Source organism: Athene noctua, chromosome 10 (genome assembly GCF_965140245.1).
Source record: "Athene noctua chromosome 10, bAthNoc1.hap1.1, whole genome shotgun sequence".
Classification (NCBI taxonomy): Eukaryota; Metazoa; Chordata; class Aves; order Strigiformes; family Strigidae; genus Athene; species Athene noctua.
Window position 1 is genome coordinate 16982369 of NC_134046.1, and position 19726 is coordinate 17002094.

At 63.3% G+C, this 19726-nt stretch overlaps 1 protein-coding gene across 1 annotated transcript; it reads left to right on the forward strand.

Moving 5' to 3' along the window:
* The first annotated feature begins 4526 nt into the window (after positions 1-4526).
* On the forward strand, positions 4527-19474 carry SLC38A3 (solute carrier family 38 member 3). Its single transcript, XM_074914078.1, has 16 exons — positions 4527-4674; positions 12398-12550; positions 12677-12761; positions 12857-12972; positions 13493-13566; positions 13647-13739; positions 13834-13915; positions 14753-14835; positions 15000-15058; positions 15498-15671; positions 15799-15878; positions 16389-16489; positions 16594-16718; positions 17336-17480; positions 17961-18064; positions 18173-19474. Exons 2-16 carry the CDS (start codon positions 12441-12443, stop codon positions 18275-18277), a joined length of 1536 nt encoding a protein of 511 aa, XP_074770179.1. The 5' UTR covers positions 4527-4674; positions 12398-12440; the 3' UTR covers positions 18278-19474.
* The last annotated feature ends 252 nt before the right edge of the window (positions 19475-19726 follow it).

Sequence of the window (19726 nt, forward strand, 5' to 3'; positions counted from 1 at the left end):
CCCAAAGCCCGGTCCAACCTGTCCCTAAACCCTTCCAGGGAGGGGGCAGCCACAGCTGCTCTGGGCAACCTGTGTCAGTGCCTCTCACAGTAAAGAATTTCTTCCTTGTATCTAATCTAAATCTACCCTCTTTTGGTTTAAAACCATTACCCCTCATCCTATCCCTACACCCCTGATAAAGAGACCCTCCCCCCTTTCCTGTAGCCCCTTTAAGTACCGGAAGGCCGCTATAAGGTCTCCCCGGAGCCTTTTCTTCTCCAGGCTGAACCACCCCAACTCTCTCAGCCTGTTCTCACAGGGGAGTGCTCCAGCCCCCTGTTCATCTTCATGGTCTCTGGATCTGCTCAAGCAGGTCCATGTCTTTCTTATATTGGGTGCCCCAGATTTGGACATTGCACTGCAGGGGGGTCTCATGACAGCAGAGTAGAGGGGGAGAATCCCCTCTCTTGCTCTGCTCATCACACTTCTCTTGATGCAGCCCAGGACACGGTTGGCTTTCTGGGTTGTGAGTGCATGCTGCTGGCTCATTGTCCGTTTTGCATCCACCAGTACCCCCCAAGTCCTTCTCTGCAGGGCTGCTCTTAATCTACTCATTGCCCAGCCTGTATCTGTGCTTGTATTTATGTGTAAGTCCTTGCTTAATTGCCTTAAAGGCATTTAAGCCCTTGATGCAGGATGGCAAGGCCATGGGAGCAAAGCTCCTGGCCCTGATGGGGCTGCAGGTGCTGCCAGTGGGGACAGGACTGCCCTGCCTGGGTGGCAGAGGTGAGTGGGCTGCTGCTGGCACCTCCAGAGATGACAGAGGGGACAGTCTCCCTGTGCTAAGAGGAACAGTTTGTCCTCATCTCCTAGGTGTCAGGGCATCTGCCTGCCCTTAGAAGATACCAAGCAGCCGTGCTTGATGGCTGGAAGCCACTTGGGTGGGAAGCTGGTCCTGCGTGTGACTGGCGTCCCAGTGGGGTCTGCAGGAGTTGTGGGTCCCTGGACTGCCCTCCAAACCCCATGGTGCTGTGGAGAGAAGCATCAGGGTTACCCTGGGGCTTGTCCTTGGGTCCTTGGTTCCCGGTGTGGCACTTGACAGGGAAGTGATTTTGCACAGAGATAACCCACCCTTCAGGTCTGCTGAGCAGCGCTTTGCTTCTGGCTTCTGTAAAGTTAATTGGTTTCGAGGTTCCAGGAACAAACGAAGGAGAAAAACCCACTCTCCCAATGTGCGGGATCATTGAACGCTCTCTGGCGAGTTATAATTGCAAATCATGTTTTGAAATCGCATTAACCAATTAGTCCTTGTTGTTGTTGTGCCCTGCCACATGACAGCATGTGCCGCAAGGGAGCTGGCGGTCAAGGGCGAGGGAGGGGGCCACAATCTGCCCCCCACCTGCGGCGGCTCCTGGGCCAGGCACCGTGCTGCTGGCATGGGGGGCTTCTCCAGAGGGGGTGGCTGGGGGGAGGAAGGGTCCTGCCCTGGGTGCAGCCTCAAGCAGGTGTCACTCCAGGGTCCACCCAGCCTTCTGTGCTGGCCGCAGGTATCCCTCTCCTGCCACCCTCTTTCCCAGCCCCCTTTCACTTGTTCCCGGTGTGCCCCACTCTGCCAGCGTGGTGCTGGTGATGGCAATGGGATAGCGGGGAGCAGCGGGGTTCTCAGAGCTGCTGGGGAGGTGCTGGGGCCGTGCCTGTGGGACGGCCGATGCCAGTGACCTGAAGCAGCCACTGGCATGTTCCCAGCAAGGACAAGTGCCGGGAGGCTTCTTGCTTGAGAGGCTGCGGTGGTGGGGGTGGAGGGAGCACTGCTTGGGTTGCAAATCTAACCGTTATCTCCACTGCATCTTCCTGCCATCTCCCATCTTGGCCCCAGGAATGGCAGGCAGTGGTGAGCAGTGGCAGGCAGCAGGCACAGAGGCCGATAGAGGAAACAAAGTGGAGAATGCCCCAGCCACACACGACACCCGTTCCTTCATGGCTGAGTCCTGGCCAGCCTCGTCTATGCCAGGACACTCTCAAGGCTGAGGGGTTTTATGGGCTAGCATTAATCTGCTCAATCTCCAAGCGTTGCTGAAGGATAAAAAATAGGGCAGCTTTTGACTGGGGGCTTGGTGGGAAGGTGAACGTCACAGCACTGGGCTGCGGGTGAGGACTGTGGCATGGCAGAACCCAGCACGGCGCTCAGCTCCCCACCACTGGCGAGGCAGGATGCTGCTGGCGGGACGTGCTGTGCTGCGCTCCCCCAAAGGCTCCTCACATCCGGGAATCCAGCGTCAAACTTTCCAGCTGGCTGGAGAAAACCGCACGGCTGCAGTTTTGCAATCGGCTGGAGCCCAGGCACAGGCCTGACACCACCAGAGCTGGTGGCAAAACCGTCCCTGGCTGCGGTGGGAAAGCACCGTTGGCTGGGGGGATCGGGGGACTGAGAGGAGGGTCTTGGCCCATCCCTCTCCCGGGCAGCCCCTAGCAATGGCAAGGGGACTGGTCCCGGTGCCAGCTCCCCCCATGCATGGCTGGTCTGGTTGCATGGGTCTGGAGTTGTCCCATGCCAGCTGCAGGGTGCAGGGACCTTCTGGGATGGGCTCTGGGAGGTTTGGGGACATCTGTGCTCCCTTTTCCCCTTCTTCTCACTGCTTTGATTTTCTGCAAAGCTTCAGCTGAGCACAGTGGGGATGGCATGGGCATCTCCTCTGCCCAGCTGAAAAGGGGGAAACGATGGAGATGGATGTCACATGCCAGACAAGAGAGGGGATGATAAAAGGGGGGCATGGCTTCACTTGTGCTAACAGGAGAAGGGGAAGGGCAGCATTTGGAGGCTAGAAGGGAGCAGACAGATTCTGAGTCACTACCTGCACTCTGGCCCCCCAACATTCCCACCCCACCATCGGGTGCTGCACCCCACACTGCAGGGCCATGCTGCCTGTCCCTGTCCCCAGCCACCACCACCGTGTTTGCTTACAGGGCGGTACCTCTCAGGCTTCCTTTTACAACCCCGGTGAGGTGCGTTGCGCCTGTCCCTGGAGACATCCCCACACCGGTGCCACGTGGCTGGTGCCCGCCTTCTCTGGGGCAGGGGAAGGGTTAAGCGGATGGCTTGAGCCCAGCCATGCCCGTGGCTCTGGGTGCCTCCAACTCCCCCCTCGCCACCCTGCCAAACCTGGCTGTCTCCGGTCCTCCGGCGTGCCAGCCAGCGCTGGTTCAGCACTTACGCATGCTGCTGTTATTAGAAATTAGTTAATGGATGTCTCTGGCGAAAGGAGAGCAGCAGTAACAGGAGCCGTGGGATTGCTGGAGCGCGAGGGCAGAGCTGCCACTGAATATTTAACATCCCGCCATGGCCGGGCGAGATGGTGCCGCTGCTCAGGGCGAGAGCCGGTTTTCTTCCTCCCAGCCCGATGGGGACACTCGCTGCCGGCCGGCAGAGTCATTTCCAGCCCAGGCCGCCCCAGGCTTCATAAGGATTTATGAAAGATATGTGTAACACAAATAAAGCCTCACAGCAACGTGCGGGGCCGTCCTGCCAACGTGCGGCGGCTGTTCAGGGCTCGCTGCTCTGCACGGGGAGTGGGGGCATCAAGCTCCAGCCTCACTGCAGCCTGGACCCCAAAGATTTTCCTCTGAAGTAAAAGCCAGGCAGGGCAGAGGAGCAGTAGGCAGTTTGGGGGTGACAGCACTTGGGAAGGGGCAGGGAACCTGCAGGCTGGTGGCTGGCCGGGAGCTCCTGGCTCTCCCTGCAGCATGTGGGATGCTCTTGGGAGAAAAAATTTCCTCTTTGGGGCACTTTTGTAGGGGTAGACCCAAAAATTCTGTCTCCGTGAAAAAAGAGGTGTTTCAGCTCAAGAGGGGAAATTTGATAGAGACTGGAGGAGAGGACTGGACTGTGCCCCCCACTCTGGGTGATGCTGGGATGATCCCACATGGACTGTTTTCTCCCAGTGTTATGAGGTGCTGGAGCAGCAGTGGGTACCCTGAGCCGGGCAGCCGGCTGGGCTGGCTGGAGCTTCCCAGGCTGGGGAGAGAACCTGGCTGTGGGGGGGTGCTGGGAAGGGTCTTCCCGGGCTGTCGGGTGCCCCTGCCCCTCCCTAAGAGTGGAGAAAATCCAGTGCCCGCACTCGATGCGTGCTGGATTTGGCCCTTCAGGTTAGATTAGAGCAAGTGTGACAGCCGGGTTGCTGAGAGCCAGCCGCTGGCCGCCAGCAGCACCCCCGGGGGCTCCGGGCAGCGATGCCCAGCGGGGAGTGGGTACCCGGTGGGGTGGTGATGCCCAGTGGGGTGGCGATGCCGGGTGGGGTGACCATGGCCGGTGGGGCACCGGTGCCCAGCGGGGCGGAGATGGTCCCTTAAATTCCGATGCCGGGTGGGGTGGCGATGCCCGGCGGGACAGTGGTGCCCGAGGGGCGGCCATGCCCGACGGGGCGGCGATAGCCGATGGGGCGGTGGGCGAGGCGGGGCCGGGGCCGGGCGCGCTCCCCCCGCCGCGGCCAGTCCCCCCCGGCTCTGCCCCTTGACGCTGCCCCGGCGGCGCGGAGATTGGGAGCCGCGGCTCTGGGGGCGGGCCCGGCTCCGGTTTAATCTCCGGCTCCGCCGGGATTACGGCCGCAGGATAGTCTCTAATCCGCGGCACCGCGGGGCTGGCCACCGGGGGCTGCTCGCCCCAACCCGCAGCAGAGGCATCGCCGGAGAGAGGGGCAGGTAAGTCCCTCCCAGTCTCCCCAGTTGCGCGCACCCCCGTACGTTTTACCTTCTTCTTCGGGGAACTCCGTGGCTGAAGGCTGCCGGGGGTTTGGACTCCTCGTCTCCCCTTATTCCCCCCCCCCCCCCCCCCCCGCGCCCCATTCTAACCCCCTCTCCGACTCATCTCCCTTCGCCCCCCGCCGGGCCCCGTTTTCCTCCCGCAGCCCGATGCTGCTCGTAATCCCCTGCTTCCCTCCTTCTCCTCCTTTTCTTCCCGGAGCCGGCCAAGTCCCCCCCGGCAGCACCGGGGGAAGGCTCCAGGGCTCCGGCACCCCGGGCAGGTGGCAGCACCCGGGGGCTGTTTGCTTTGCTTTCCTCATGCCAGTTCCCTCCCCTGCTGCTGAAACCCTCCCACGGGTGGGTAACAAATCCTACGAGGGCAGAGGGAAGGCAGAGCCCTGCCTTGCCACCTTTCCACCCTAACGCCCGGGCAAAGCTGCTGCCTGCAGCGTGATGCTGGGGGACTTCAGCATCGCCTTCCACTTTGCTGATAATAATAATAACACCAACCCCCCAAACCCCTTTTCTTTCCCTTTTTAATTTTTAATTGTTCGTGGGAATGACATATGTTTCTTAAGGCTGGAAGAGGTCGCAGCTGGGATCAGGTGTCAGGGTGTCGGGGCGAGGAGTGGTGCGTGGCGGGCGGCATGGCCGGGGAGAACACTGCTGGCCGTCACGGTCACTGCCGGGGCTCAGCTTGGCTGTGCGTGCGGTGCTTCTCCAGGCCAGAGTATTTATAGAGGCTGGCTGGCTGGGACGGCGGTGTGGAGAGGCAGGAGGCACATTGCGTTCCTGCCGGCCACGCGTGTCCCATGCCAGCCAGCACGGCGGCCTGCTCTGCCCGGGGCGGCTTGCAAACGTCCTGCCCGAGAGAAACCTTCCCCGAGGGGAAACTGAGGCATGGCTGGTGGCTGCTGGCCTCAGGCTCCCTGTATTAGGGGCGGGCTCTGCAGTGGCAAGGGTGAGCCGGCGGGCTCAGCAAGTCCCTGGCAGGTGGGATAGAGGGGAAGCAGAGCCCCAGCACAGAACTGAGCCCCAGCTGGCTGCGGAGGGCATGGCCGAGTCAAGCCGCTGCGGAGTAGACAGGGAATTTTCCACTGGCGCTTGGATCAGGCCCAAGCTGAGCCGTTAGACCTGCCTGGTCCCTGCTGCTGGCCACCAGCGTGCGTTCATCCCTGGCTTTGTGGGGGCACCCCAAAGAAAGCCCTCGGTGCCCCACGATGCTGCCCTGGCCCCTGGTGCCCAAGCGCTGGCCTGCCCTGGCTCCTGTGGCCGGGATCGCTGGGGGGCAACGGGGGCACACCGGCCAGCCTGAGGATGGAATGGGGGGGTGCTGGCACCGCGGGGGAGCCTGGCCGAGGCGCAAAGGGCCCCGCAGCACCCGGCCGTGCTGCAGCTGTAATCACACGCCGGGGCCGCAGCCACGGCAAACAAACAGGCACCGGCAGAGCCTATTTTCCTTGGCTCGTGGGGACGGGGGGAAGGAGCGGGATCCCACGGGCTCCTTTGGAAATGCAGCCCTTGAGAAAACAGAGGTGGGTCGGGGATGGGACAGGCCCCCCGTGCCTTCGACCCTCCTCACTGCATGGGTCTTGACTGCCGCGCACCTCCACAGCCGCTGACGCAGGTCCAGGGCCGGCTTGGGTCCCCTGTGCTGGTGGGAGGACAGCCAGCATGGTCCTGCTGTCCCCAGACCAGGGAGCAGACACCAGGCGGGTGGAGTGGCCCAATGGCAAGAGTGGCAGTGCCAGGAACAGTGGTGGTCCCATGGGGTTTGGGTCAGTCACAGCCCCTGGTTGGGACAGGGTGCTGTGCTGAGGGTGCCAGGGTGGTGGTGGGATACATGAGACTGTGGATGAGGTCAGTCCCTCCTCGTGTCCCTGGGACATCTGCCTGCAGCAAATGGCAGCTTGGATTTTTTGCCATCAGCTGTCAAGGACTGGTGTGTTTTAGGGAGTGGGAACACCTGGAAAACATCTCACTTCCAAGGCGAAATGTGTCTCCAGAGGTGCAATAGAAAACCTAGAGTGTTTTTTTCAGATGTTACCTGCCCATCAGTCCCCACAGTGCCACCATATGTGCCACCGTCCTTCCTGGGTGTCTCTGAGCTCCTGACAGGCAGTACATTGGCTTTAAATTTAACACAAACCCTGACATCAAGCCTAGAGCTGTCTGAGACTCTTTGGGCTCAAGCTGCTGTCTCATCTGGCCTCCCCTAGAGCCACACTGGATGCCACTGGCCTCGTGCTGTGCCTACCCTGTCACCATCCCTGTTCCTGTCCCCACACTGCCAGCTGCCTGACCTTCTCCCACATGGGCTCAACACCTTCCTTCCACATCGGGTTGTGTCAGCGGCAGCCTGGGCTTTCCCGGTGCTGGACATGGCTCCTCTGCCACTGCCTGGCCTCCGGACCCGTGCCTCAGTTTCCCCACCACTCTTCTCAGCTCACCTTGGTACCAGTGCTTTGGTGTGGAAAGAAGTGTGGAAAAAGTGATTGTGGTGGCTGGTCCCTGTCCTGTGGCCCCTCACTCCCTGCTGTGGCCCTGTCCTGGGGCACACAACCAGCAGGAGATTGCTGTGGCTAAGCTGTGCCATGGCTCTGGTTCTGAAAAACCCTCCCCATGGCCTCCCCCGTGATGTTTGGCTCTGCCACCCCCTTCCCTGTGGTGCCTTTCCCCTCCCTGGTGTGTTCCAGACCCTAGCACATCCACTGCTGTGGGATGGTGGCCATGAGCCAGCCTAGCCACTGGCACGCTCTGCCTGTGGGCACGTCGCTGGACTCGGGCAGAGCCGTTCCTGAGGACACAGGGGCTACTTGTGCTCTTTGAGAGAAGATCCCAGGTGGACACCACTCCCCACACAGCATGGAGCTGCTGCGGCAGGTGTTGGTGCTGCCGAAGCCCCTCTAGTTGAGGCAGCAGCTTTGAGAGCCGCTTGCTCCTTCTTGCTACTGCCAATTCTGCCCTGGCTGGAGCATCAGGGGCATTGCCTGGGCTGAGGCTGAGCCATGGTGCAGTATTTGGGGCTGAAACTCCAGGTCTCTCTGGGGCTGAGTGAGCCCAGGAGTGGTGGCCACACTGCCTGGCTCATGCTGGGACCATGGGCAGGGCTGACTAGCAGAGCTGTCTGGTGGGGCTATCTCATGAGGGTCTCTGGTGGGGCTGTCTCACCAGAGTTTCCACCAGGTCTATTTGGAGAGGGTCTACAGTGGAGCTACTCAGAGGGGCTCTCCAGTTGTGCACTGGGCAAGTTGTCTCCAGTTGTCCCTCCTCACGGCAGCTGGTGTCCCTGTGCACTTGGGGTGCACCCCACAGCCCTCACACCAAAGGTGAGGTGCTCAGCTGTGCCCCTGCACAGCTGGATTTGTCCTTCTGTGTGCTCACTGTCCCTAGGACAATGGCACTGCCTTTGCTTGGCTGGGAGGTGGGGTGGGAGAAATGCCATAGGTTTAAAAACAGGTTTGGGGTGCTAATTTTAGGAAGGCAGTTCAGGGGGAAGCCACGTCTGCTTGTGCCTGGGGGGAAGGGCAGGCCCTGCTCCTGTAGGGTCAGGCTGGCTCTGCTCCCAGCGCCCAGGCTCCCAGGGCCACCCGGGGGAGGGTCTCTGTGGAGGGGCAAGGGGAGCTGTGGGGGTGTCCCCACTGCCTGTGCCTGCCTTGCTGGGACCAGCCTCCCTGGGGGCGTGATGCCCAGGGGCCTCTGAGGTTTAGGCCCGTGTGCCCACACAATCTTGTGGCTACGTTGGTGCTGGGGACTGACCAAGGACCCCAGGCTGGGCTCACCCCGTGCCCAGCAGCGGTGCTGGGGGTGACCCCAGGACTAGGAGCTGATGGCGGTGAGGGGACACAGCTGGTGTCCCTGCCCACTTGCCCACACTGCCTGTCTCTCTGGGAGGGCTGTCACCAGCGCAGCTCCAGGGAACATGAGACCTCTGTGCCAGGCTCCGCTGAAACCCGAACAGCCACCTGGGCAGGCGGGCATGGACGGGGGGGTGCCGTGCTGCCGGCCACCCCGGCACACCCAGCGGCAGCAGGGTACCTGGCTGCGAGCACGCAGGCCGGCAGCTGTGGCAGGCTTGGTGCTAAAGCCGGATTACCATCCGGAATAGTCCCATGGGCCCATCTGGGACGGATTAGCCCTGTAGGATTCATCTGCAGAGGGAGAGGAGATGAGAAGGGGGTCTCTGCCCTGTGGGGTGTCCCCAGTCTGGGTGTTCACCCACCTGCTGCCAGGGAGACCCGGCATCTTCATCCCCCATGGGAAGAGCAGTGGCTGTCCATGGATGGGTGGCACAGACTGCAGGGACACGGTGGGTTGTCGCACCCCAGGCTGGCGCCGTGTGGCGCAGGCAGGGCTGGCAGGCAGCGCTGCCCGTTCCCGTGTGTTGCTGTACTCTCACCGGCATGGTGTGTCCCGGCACGTACCGTGCTGTGCCGTGGCTTGAGTGTGGGAGCTGGCATAGTGCAAGGGCCAGGCTTTCCTGGGTAACGTGTGTGCTCCCAGCCCGCTGCCAGGTGCGATGGACACCTTCCGCTGGCACTGCCGACAGAGCTCCCCTGTCCCAGCCCCCCTGCTCCCTGCTGTGCCTTGCTCCCAGCTGGGATTTTCCACCTTTTAAGTAAAGTCTGGGTGGAAGCGAGAAGTTAGGCAGAGGGATGCAGCCCCTTCCAGGACTGGATCCCCTGCTGTGGTGCCCCAGCCACGGGGGAAGGCTGGCAGGGGGCTGGGGCGAGCCCAGGGCTGCCTGCTGCCTGCCTGCCAGGACAGGGCAGGGATTTGGGAGCCCTGCCGCCCCACACACGTGTCCCCATCCTGGCGAGGAGGGGAAGGCATCTGTGCTGGCCGGGACACGGCATGCGAGACCAAACGTAGCCTCCCCTGGTGCGCAGACGTGGCCGGCGGGGAGGGTACGTGCCGCCCCACGCATACGGCTCGGCGTTCCCTGCGGGGGGGCTGTGGGGCGGCACCGGGGCCCAGCTTGGGCTGCCCAGCCATGACGGAGGGTTGGTGGGGGGGATGATGTCCCAGGTGTCACTGAGCAGTGGGACAGCAGGAGCAGCCCCCAGGAGAGCTGGAGCTGGGTACGGAGAAGCGGGAGGACTCGGCACAGCGGGGCTGTTGCTGTCCTTGTCACCCGGGGCCGGCAGGCAGCGGAGGCAGATGCTGGGAAATCGGTGCAGCTGTCTCAGCACCCCCAGAGACACAGCCCGGGGTTCCACCACGGGGGGGTTCCGTGCCCATATGTGTGGCTGTAGCCATGCCATCAGGGTGAGTGAGTGGGCGCTGGGGCTGGCAGTCAGGAGGAGGACAATGCTGGGTGACACATGGGCCACCAAGGATGGCGGCATCCCGTCAGTGTGACAGCATGGCAGCCTTGTGATGGGCTGGGGCTCTCGGGGCTGGCACGCCGTGGGATGAGATCCCTGGGGAGATACTCTTTGCTTGTAGCAGAGGGTTCCAAACTGAGGTGGGCACAGAAGGATGGGGTGAATCTGCCACCCCAGCCCTGGGGGTACCCACGTCACCCCCCCGGGGCCATCCCCCACTCCATGTATTTGCTGTTCTGCCCAGCCTTATCACAAGGCAAACAGTGGCAGGCAGGGCACGTGCTGCCCGATCGAAGCATCTCCCGTTCCCTCCCCTTTCATCTCCCCCACTTCCCAGGCTGCTGCCAGGAGACCCTGGCCGAGGGGCAAAGGCCGGGGCTGGCCAGGGAGGTGACGGCGAGTGATGCCGGGGCTGTGCCAGGCCTGTGCCAGGGCTGTGCCAGCGCTGCCCCGGCAGGAGGAAGCGTCTGGGTGGCGGCACTAAACCCCGTGCATGCGAAATGAGCCCAGCCGTGCCGCTTGCTATTCCGAGAGGCGCTCGGGGGAAGAAGCTGGTATTTCCTGAGCTGCCCGGCGAGGTGTAATTATAACCTGAGAGAAGAAAGGGGCTGCAGAGGAGAGCGCCCAGCCTCCCTGGCGCCCGCGGGGGAGCAGGCAGGAGGAGCAGGGCAGCTCCTGCATGCTGCTGGTGGGATGCAGCAGATCCCTGCCTGTGGGCAGCCTGGCAATGCTGGGGGCGGTTTGGGGAGGTTTTGGGAGCACTGGGGGTCTGGCTGCTCCCCTCAAGCCCGGCACCCGGAACAGTGGGTTCGGCGATGCCCGCTTGTGGCAGCGGGAAGGTGCAGAGTTAACGGCAGCGTTTGGACGTGCTGGCAGCCTTGTTCGTGTCTGGATCTGGCCCAAGCGGAGGCCTAGCAGAGGGGATAAATCATCGCCCAGCACTCGCCCTGTGCTTCCCTCTCTTCCCCCGCATGGCTGAGCCTCCCTGCTCTGGTCCCCACTGGCTGGCGCCCTGCCTCAGTTTCCCCGCCAGGCTGGGTGCTGCAGGTGGGGTGGCCAAGACATGTGCCTCGCCCTGGGCCAGCCTTAGGTGCTGGCCCCCCCAGCACTGCCGGTAGCCAGCGCGTGGCCTGGGATGAACCTGCCAGGTTTATTTGGTGTCTTGGACAGGCAGGGCAGTGTCTCAGGAGCCCAAAGGTGCTGGCACCTGCACCTCGCCGTGGCATCCTTCCCCTGCATGCTGGGGAGGCTGCTGTCCCCCATGTCTCCCTGCCCTGGCAGTGCTGTGGGAAGACTTGCCCGGTCCCCAGGGTCGTCGATCCCCTGGGAGCACAAAGACTGGCGTGTTCCTGGATGATCCCGCAGGCACCCAAGGCACTGGGGTGATGGGGCAGCAGCATCCTCCCCAGGTTGGGGACCGTGCTGCATCCCAGCCAGCCCTCACCTCGGGCTGGGTGGCATTGTCCCTTGGCAGGATGTGGCCCCAATGTGAAAACAGGGACCCCAGCCCCGCAGGTCGGTGGGGGGTGGCGGGGGACCCTGCCCTGGCTGCCAGCTTGCCCCAGAAAGCCACCCTGTGCCGTTTCCCAGCGGGGCGGGGAGGACTGGTGCTTGCACAGAGGCGGCTTTGTGTGGCGTGCCAAGGCGTCCCGCGCTCGGCAGCCCGGCTGCCTTCCCCTGCCAAGGAGCTGTCTCCCGGCCCCGCGCTCTTTCCTGCTCCGTTTGTCCGGCCCTGACGTGCCCCAAAGCCCCCTGCCTTGGCACCCCAGCAGTGCCAGCCCCGGGCGGTGGGATGTGGGTGAGCCCTTCACGCTGGGCAGCACCTCAGGCTTTGTGTAACGGGAGTGGCTGGGGGTTCCCCGAGCTCCCCACCCTGTCCCCAGCTGCCCTCCCAAACACCCCAGCTTGTCTGTTGGTGCCTGTCTCCAGGAGAGGAAACTGAGGCACAGAGCTGAGAGCTGCAGGCAGCGCAGTGGAGGTGGGCAGGCATCGTGGATGGAGGCTCTGGGTCTGGGCTGGCACTGTGCTGTGGGCAAGGGAGTGGAGCAGTCCCATGGGGTGGGCTGCGGGACAGCTGGTCACATCAGAGGACAGTCCCCCCTGGGGACCCTCGTGGGGCTGTTGGAGCTGGGGCGAGCTGCACAGAGCCTTGTGTGTTGAGTGTCATGAAGGGAGAAGTCCAGCTGTGGTGATGCCCATCATCCCCGGGTGTCTGTCCCTGCGGTGCCACCAGCACTGGTGGTCTCAACGTCCAGACTCCAGCATCCCCGGTGGATGCAGGACTTGTGAGACCCCAGGCCAGCCCCTCTGGTGCTCCTGCCCAGAGCCGGACCTCTGTTGTTCCCCTCATGCAGAGCCCAAGGAGAGCCCACAGTGAGCCCAAACCACCTCCCCACCATGGATGCCACAGACGTGCCCCTCCAGGCTGAGATGGTGGAACTGGTGCCCAACGGGAAGCATGTGGCTGCACTCACCGCCTCCACCGTCCCCTCTCTGGCAGGTGACAGGTAGGGGCCCTGGGACAAGCTGGGGTGCCAGGGTCTTGGGGAGTCCTCTTGGCTGCTCCCTGCTCTTGTGTGACATGGTGGCTTCTGGCTCTGCTTTGGCCCCATCCCCCTCCCTCCGGTGGCCAGGTTTGAGGAGAACCAGTCTGGCACAGCAGAGATGGAGGAGTTCCTGCCCCACGGCGCCGAGAAGAAGCAGACACACTTCACCGATGTGAGTATCATCACAGGCACCATGGTGGTGGTGGGATGGGGGTAGTTCCTGGTATGACCAGTGCGTCCCCTCCCCGTTATGTTTCATCCATGCAGTTTGAAGGGAAGACGTCTTTCGGGATGTCTGTCTTCAACCTGAGCAATGCCATCATGGGCAGCGGCATCCTGGGGCTGGCCTACGCCATGGCCAACACCGGCATCATCCTCTTCCTGTGAGTGCCACGCGGTCGCGGGGACTTGGGTAGGAGGATCTGGGTGTGGGGGCTCCTCCAAGGGGGTTGCTGGGTGCCAGGGGGGCAGGTGAGAAGGTGGTCCCTGGCTTAGGGTGATGCAGGGACTGGTGTCCCGTTGCCTGAACAATGTCCAACCCTGGCATGAGTCGGCCTGCCCCTGTGGGTTGCTGTGTCCCACTGGGGAGGAGGATAAGGAGGATGAAGGCTTGACTTCCTTAATACAAGACCAGATTTCCTCACGTGACCCGAAGTATGTGGGTGCTAGCTCCAACTGGGCATGCGGACATGGACCACAGGGCTGGGGCAGCCCCATGGCTGTGGGGTGCCTGCACCCTGAGGCCCATCCACCCCATCAGCACCCAGCTGGAGCCAAGGCAAGGGGCTGGGTGCCCTGCCAGGACAGCTGCCTGCAGGCAGAGCCAGCCCCCATGGTGTTTGCCCCTGGCTGTGTCTGAGCCTGGTGCTGTGACCTGCTGGTGACAGTGCTGTCCTCCCACAGCTTTCTCCTGACGGCGGTGGCCCTGCTCTCCAGCTACTCCATCCACCTGCTGCTCAAGTCCTCAGGCATTGTGGGTGAGTGCAGGGTCCCTGGTGGGGCTGTGCCCGAGGGTGCCCTCCCGACCCTCACCCCACCACCGCTCCCTGTCCCACAGGCATCCGCGCCTACGAGCAGCTGGGCTACCGAGCCTTTGGCACGCCGGGGAAGCTGGCTGCAGCCATCGCCATCACCCTGCAAAACATCGGAGGTGAGGACAGGACTAGAGGGGGACCTGGTGGGGCTGGTGGCAAGGGACAGGACCGGAGCACACTGACACGGCATGATCTCGCTCTGCCCTCCAGCCATGTCCAGCTACCTATACATCGTCAAATCCGAAGTGCCTCTCGTCATCCAGACCTTCCTCAACCTGGAGGAGAAGACCACGTGAGTGCCTCCTGCCCGCGCTGCCTGCACACCTTCCCCCGGGCAGGCGCCGGGGCTTCGGCTCCAGATGTGCAGCCCATGGCAGGGATTTACTGCCGTTAAGCCACTACTATTTTTGATAACTGTCAGTGCTGAATAAGCCCCTGGATGGGATTAAACTGGGTTGAACTTCCAATCCCTGCTCTTCATATCGCCTTGGGATCAGGCTTACCTACGTGAGCAGAGCCTGGGGCTGCGGGGTGGGGCACAGGAGCTCTGGTTGGGAACGGGTTCCCCCCATCCCGTGCCTGCATCTCCACCCAGTGGCACAGGGGGTGAGAGCTGGGCAGAGCTGCCACTGGGACTTCCACCAGGCTGGGACTGGTCATTCCAGCCAGGCTTGACCTCGGAGGCTCTGGGCTTCTCGGCTGCACGTGGGATCAGGGCTGGGCAGGGGTCCTGCCCTGTGGGTGGCTGGGGGAAGCTCCCTCTGCCTGGGGTTGTTGAAGACCTGGCTGAGGCCCCTTTCAGGTGCTGGTACCTCAGGCTGCCCACAGGCAAATGTGCTGAGAACAGTAGTTCTCAGCTTGCCCACAGCAGCTTTAGCCCTTGGGGGTGCACCACTAAGGGGGAAGGTGGGACCTCAGCTTAAGAGCCTCAAGGAACGCTGGCCTCAGGGGTTCCCAGGGGGTCCCTGGGGATGTGAGCACAGCAGGGGTGCCAGCCGCAGGGGATGCCAGTGTCCCCAGGGCTGCCAGTGCCAGGGTCCCCACGGACAGCAGACAACCCCCGCCGATGGCTGCCTGTGCCTCCTGTGCCCTGGCAGAGTGGGGCAGTGAGCAGGCCCTCTGCTTCCAGGGACTGGTACATGAACGGGAACTACCTGGTGATCCTGGTTTCCGTCACCGTTATCCTGCCCCTGGCCCTCATGAAGCAGCTGGGTAAGTCAGGGGGGTGCTGCCTGCAGCACCAGGGTCTGGCAACCTGGGGCTCCTGTGGGGTGATTTTCCCATCTGGTGGGGGGTGGGGTGGTGGGCAAGAAGGGGACACTCAGCCAGCGTGAGGGTCCTGCCCACACCCAACAGCCACTCTCCTCCCTCCCCAGGCTATCTCGGCTACGCCAGCGGCTTCTCCCTGAGCTGTATGGGCTTCTTCCTCATCTCGGTGAGCACCTGCTGACACATGCTGGCAGCTGGGGATGCTGAGCATCCTTTCTGCCGGGGTGCGTGGCTCTGCTGGCGTGCGGCCGGGCTGCGTGCTGTGGGGACAGCGGGGACAGTGGGTGCTCCAGGCTGCGGAGACACTGTGGTGGTGCTGTCACGCTGCTGGGTTATTTTTGTCTGAAGGAGCTGAGTGCCGGGGAAAGGGGAAGGGAGAGAGTGCTGGGGGGGGAGGAAACCAGGCGTGTGGCCTCTCCATGTGCCACTGCCCCGCTCTGGCCCACTGCTCACCCTCACCGGGGCAGGCTGGGGGGCATTGCTGGCCAAAGGTGCCCCATAGAGGGGTCTCTGCAGGGGCACCCTCCTGTCAGGTGTGACGTTGGCTTGGGCAGTGGGTGCTGGGGTGCCGTGGCTCTGGGCATTGACTGTCCCTCCCACCCCAGGTCATCTACAAGAAGTTCCAGATCCCCTGTCCACTCCCTGAGCAGGAGGGGAACCTCACCAGCAGCCTCAATGCCACCCCTGTCAGCACCAGTGACTACCAGAATGGCTACACCATCGTCCAGGCACCTGACCAGGGCACCTGCACCCCTAGCTTCTTCACCCTGAACTCGCAGGTAGGGACCTGGGATGCACCCCTGGGGTGAGCCCCCACGCCCTGCACCCCATGAAGGTAGGTGGTCCCGGTGCTAGTGGCACCCACCAGCTTGGCCCCCAGCGCTCAGCCGCCCTCCTCTTGTGCAGACAGCGTACACCATCCCCATCATGGCCTTTGCCTTTGTCTGCCACCCAGAGGTCCTGCCCATCTACACTGAGCTGAAAGAGTGAGTCCTGGGTGGGGGAACCCACAGGGAGGGGTGGGCTTCATCCAGCACCCACCTAAAGGCAGTGCCACCTGGGTGTGGGACCTGTTCCGGGGCATTGTGGGGAGGTGGGTGATATAACCCTAGGGTTGGGGGGGGTGTGGAAGGACCTGGAATGGGTGATATCAGTCCCAGGAAGTGGGTGATACAACCTGGAGTGGGTGGGTGGGTGTGGAGTGATCACTCCTGGGAGACTGGTGATATAAGCTGGGGTGGGTGGGTGGTGGTTGGTGGTGGGTGATTATGACCCCAGGAAGGTGGGTTGTTATGACTCGGGGTGTGTGGGTGGCTGGTTGGGTGGTGGTGGGTGATTCTGACTCACCATGTAGCTCAGGAAGAGGGATGCAGCCCCTCTCCACACAGTCCCTGTGCACCCTAGGGTGCTCTGACATCACCTCTGCTTGCTGGGTGGGTACTTGGTGCCCGTGGGTAGTGCCACAGTGGCCGTGCTGAGCCTGTCATCTCCCACAGACCCTCCAAGAAGAAGATGCAGTGCATCTCCAACATCTCCATCATGGTGATGTATCTCATGTACTTCTTGGCCGCCCTCTTCGGCTACCTCACATTCTATGGTGAGCCCTCAGGGAGGGGGCTGGGGGCCCTGCCGGCACACTGGCACCGGGGCAGGGGTGGTGGTGCTGGGGCTCACCCAGCAGCTCCCCACTGGTGCCTACAGGCCGGGTGGAGTCGGAGCTGCTGCACACGTACAACAAGGTGGACCCGTTCGATGTGCTCATCCTGTGTGTGCGGGTGGCTGTGCTGACAGCTGTCACCCTCACTGTCCCCATCGTCCTCTTTCCGGTGAGTGCCCCCGTGGGGATGCCAGGTGACACTGCCACCCCCCAGCTGAAACAGGACCTCAGCACCAGGCTTCCAGTTAGGAAACTGAGGCAGCGATGGGGCTGAGGCCCAGGGACAGGGTGGCAGGGATTGGCGGGGTGCAGGGATCAGGCAACAGGACCAGCTGCGTGTTGGGGACAGGGCTGGGGCAGGGGCAGAGGTGATGGGGACCAGTGGGGCTGTGGAAACGGGGCTGGGACAGGGGAAGGAGGGACAAGAACCAGTGGGGCATCAGGGCTGGGGCAGGGGAAGGTGTGATGGGGATTGTCAGGACCATGGGGACAGGGCTGGAAAGGGGTGACAGGGACCAGTGGTGCCATGGGGATGGGACTGGGGCAGGGGCAGGGGTGATGAGGACTGTCAGGACCATGGGGACAGGGCTGGGAAGGGGTGACAGGGACCAGTGGTGCCATGGGGATGGGTCTGGGGCAGGGGCAGGGGTGATGAGGACTGTCAGGACCATGGGGACAGGGCTGGGGCAGGGGAAGGGGTGACAGGAACCATCAGGTCTGTGGGGACAGGGGGTGGGATGGGCCCTGCATCCAAGGATGGATCACGACACCCCAGCCTGTCCCCAGGTGCGCCGGGCCATCCAGCAGATGCTGTTCCAAGGGAAGGACTTCAGCTGGATCCGCCACATCATCATTGCTGTGGTCCTACTGACCTTCATCAACCTCTTGGTCATCTTCGCCCCCTCCATCCTTGGCATCTTCGGCATGATCGGTGTGTGGCAGCACCCTGTCCCGTCCCTCCCCGGGGTGCTGGGTGTTGTGGGCAGCACGCCTGCCCCTGCCTGCTGCTGGGCTTTGACTGACCTCCCTGTTCCTCAGTTTCCCCTTCTCACTGTGCAGAGACCAGGTGGCGTGTGGGGGTCCCCATCCCTGTCCCGGCAAGCTGGTTCCTGAGGGGGGGTGCTGGCTGTTTACTGTGCCGCCGGCCGGCGCTGGCTCTTCCCCTGGTTATTTCCCTTGATTCCCCAAGCTGGGCTCCCCCTGCTCGGCACCTGGCTCGGTGCCAAGGCCTTGGCTGCGGGATAGTGTGTGGGGACAGTGCCAGGACACGGCGTCCCTGGGTTCCTGGAAGGCTTTGCCAGGGCTGGGGGTGGCTGGAGGGGGGTAGGCAGGACCTGGCCCAGCAGTGGGGCTGGCAGGGCTGAGCCGTGGGGCGGGGGCCCCCTGCCCGCTCTGTCCCTGTCTGCTCCAGGTGCCACCTCTGCTCCCTGTCTCATCTTCATCTTCCCTGCCATCTTCTACATCCGCATCATGCCCAAGGACAAGGAGCCGCTGCGCTCCACCCCCAAAATCTTGGTAAGCACGGGGTGGGGGTGGGGAATGGGGACAGGGACGAGGGTCCCGGGGCTGGGCTGCAGACCCTGTCACCCTGGCCGTCCCTGACCTGCTTCCCTGTCCCCACAGGCTGCTTGTTTCGCCCTCCTTGGGGTGCTCTTCATGATCATGAGCTTGAGCTTCATCATCATCGACTGGGCCACGGGTGGGGGGAAGAGCGGCGGCAGCCACTAGCCAGTACCGGGTGCCCATGCCAACCTCCCCCCCACCCACCAGTGCCCCAGGGAGAGCTGGCCCTGGGCTCAGTCCCTGTGCCACGGCCCCAACGGGCTTCCCTGGGGACCTTCCGCCATTGCTGCCCATCACCTGCAGTGGTGGTGAGGGGGTATGAGCCATGGCAGGTGCGGGGACCCCCCGACCTGTGCCCGGGATAGGGCAGTGAGCCTGGGGCAGGTGCTGTGCCCCACCCCCGCTCCAAAGGGTACCCTCCCTGCTCTGCGCCTCAGTTTCCCCATCTGTAAAATGGGGAGAATAACACTGCCCTACCTCACCGGGAGCTGGCTGTCAGGTGGAGCTCATCTCTGCACACCCAGAGCCGCCGGCAGTGGGCACTGCCAGGGGCGTGGGGCACTGCCCGCCGTGGGGGCTGAGGACTGGGGTGCTTTCCTGGTCCCCCCAGACAGCATCGAGAGCCCTGATGAACCGTGTCCGTGGGGGGCTGGCGTCCAGCGGGGTAGTTGGACCTGTGGCAGCACCCATGCCCACCCGGCCTCTCCCCCTGCCATCCCCTGGACCCTGCAGAGATGCCACCCCACTGCCCTGGCATCACAGGGGCACCCTGGCCCCCACGGTACCCAGCCCGCTGCTCTTGAGCCTGCCGAGGGAATGGTTGCAGCCCGGTGCCCGCAGATGGGACCCTGGTGATCCCCAGGCCGTGCTGGGGGACCGGCTGCATCGCTGTGGGGAGGTGGCACGCCTGCCAGGTCTTGGTGCCCGCTGGCATCCTGCCTGTGCTGCAGCTTGGCTGCCCGGGGCCTGGCCCCCCTGAGGGGTGTGAGTGGGGGAAGCAGAGGGCTGGGGGAAGCTTGGGGCTCCAGAGCCACCCTCTCGTCTGTGTGCCCAGACACCAGGGTGATGGGCACCCCTGCAACGCAAGCTGGCCCTGCTCGCCTTGCACCCAGGGCCAGCACCCAGGCCCCCACAGCCCTCTCCCAGCCACCCCCCCATGCCGCTGGGATGCCCCCACGCCATGCCAAAACCCGGAGAGCGGCTCTCTCACCCCCCGCCTCCCTTCCCAGCATGGGGGGGCAGCCCGGGTGGGGGGGCTGTCCTGCAGTGAAGTACATAAGAGACGTATTTTTTTACCAGGGTGGTGGAGGCCAGAATGCTTTTTATAAATACTGTATATAAGAGTAGATCTTTTTTAATGTGTTGCGTTGCTCTGGGTAGTTCTGTATAATGTACATATCTATATGGGGTGGAGGTGGGGGGCTGCGACCCAGCGCCAGTGCGGGGCACTGCTGCGGCCCCTCACCATCACCCCGCGACTGCCGGCTGCAGCGTGGTCCCGTTGGCCCAGTCCCCAGCCCGGCTGCCCCGTGCCCACCACCGCACTGTGCTGGGGGGGCGACGCTTTTAAATTATCCGTGGGGGCGATGTCTGTGCTGGCAAGGAGGCCGGCCA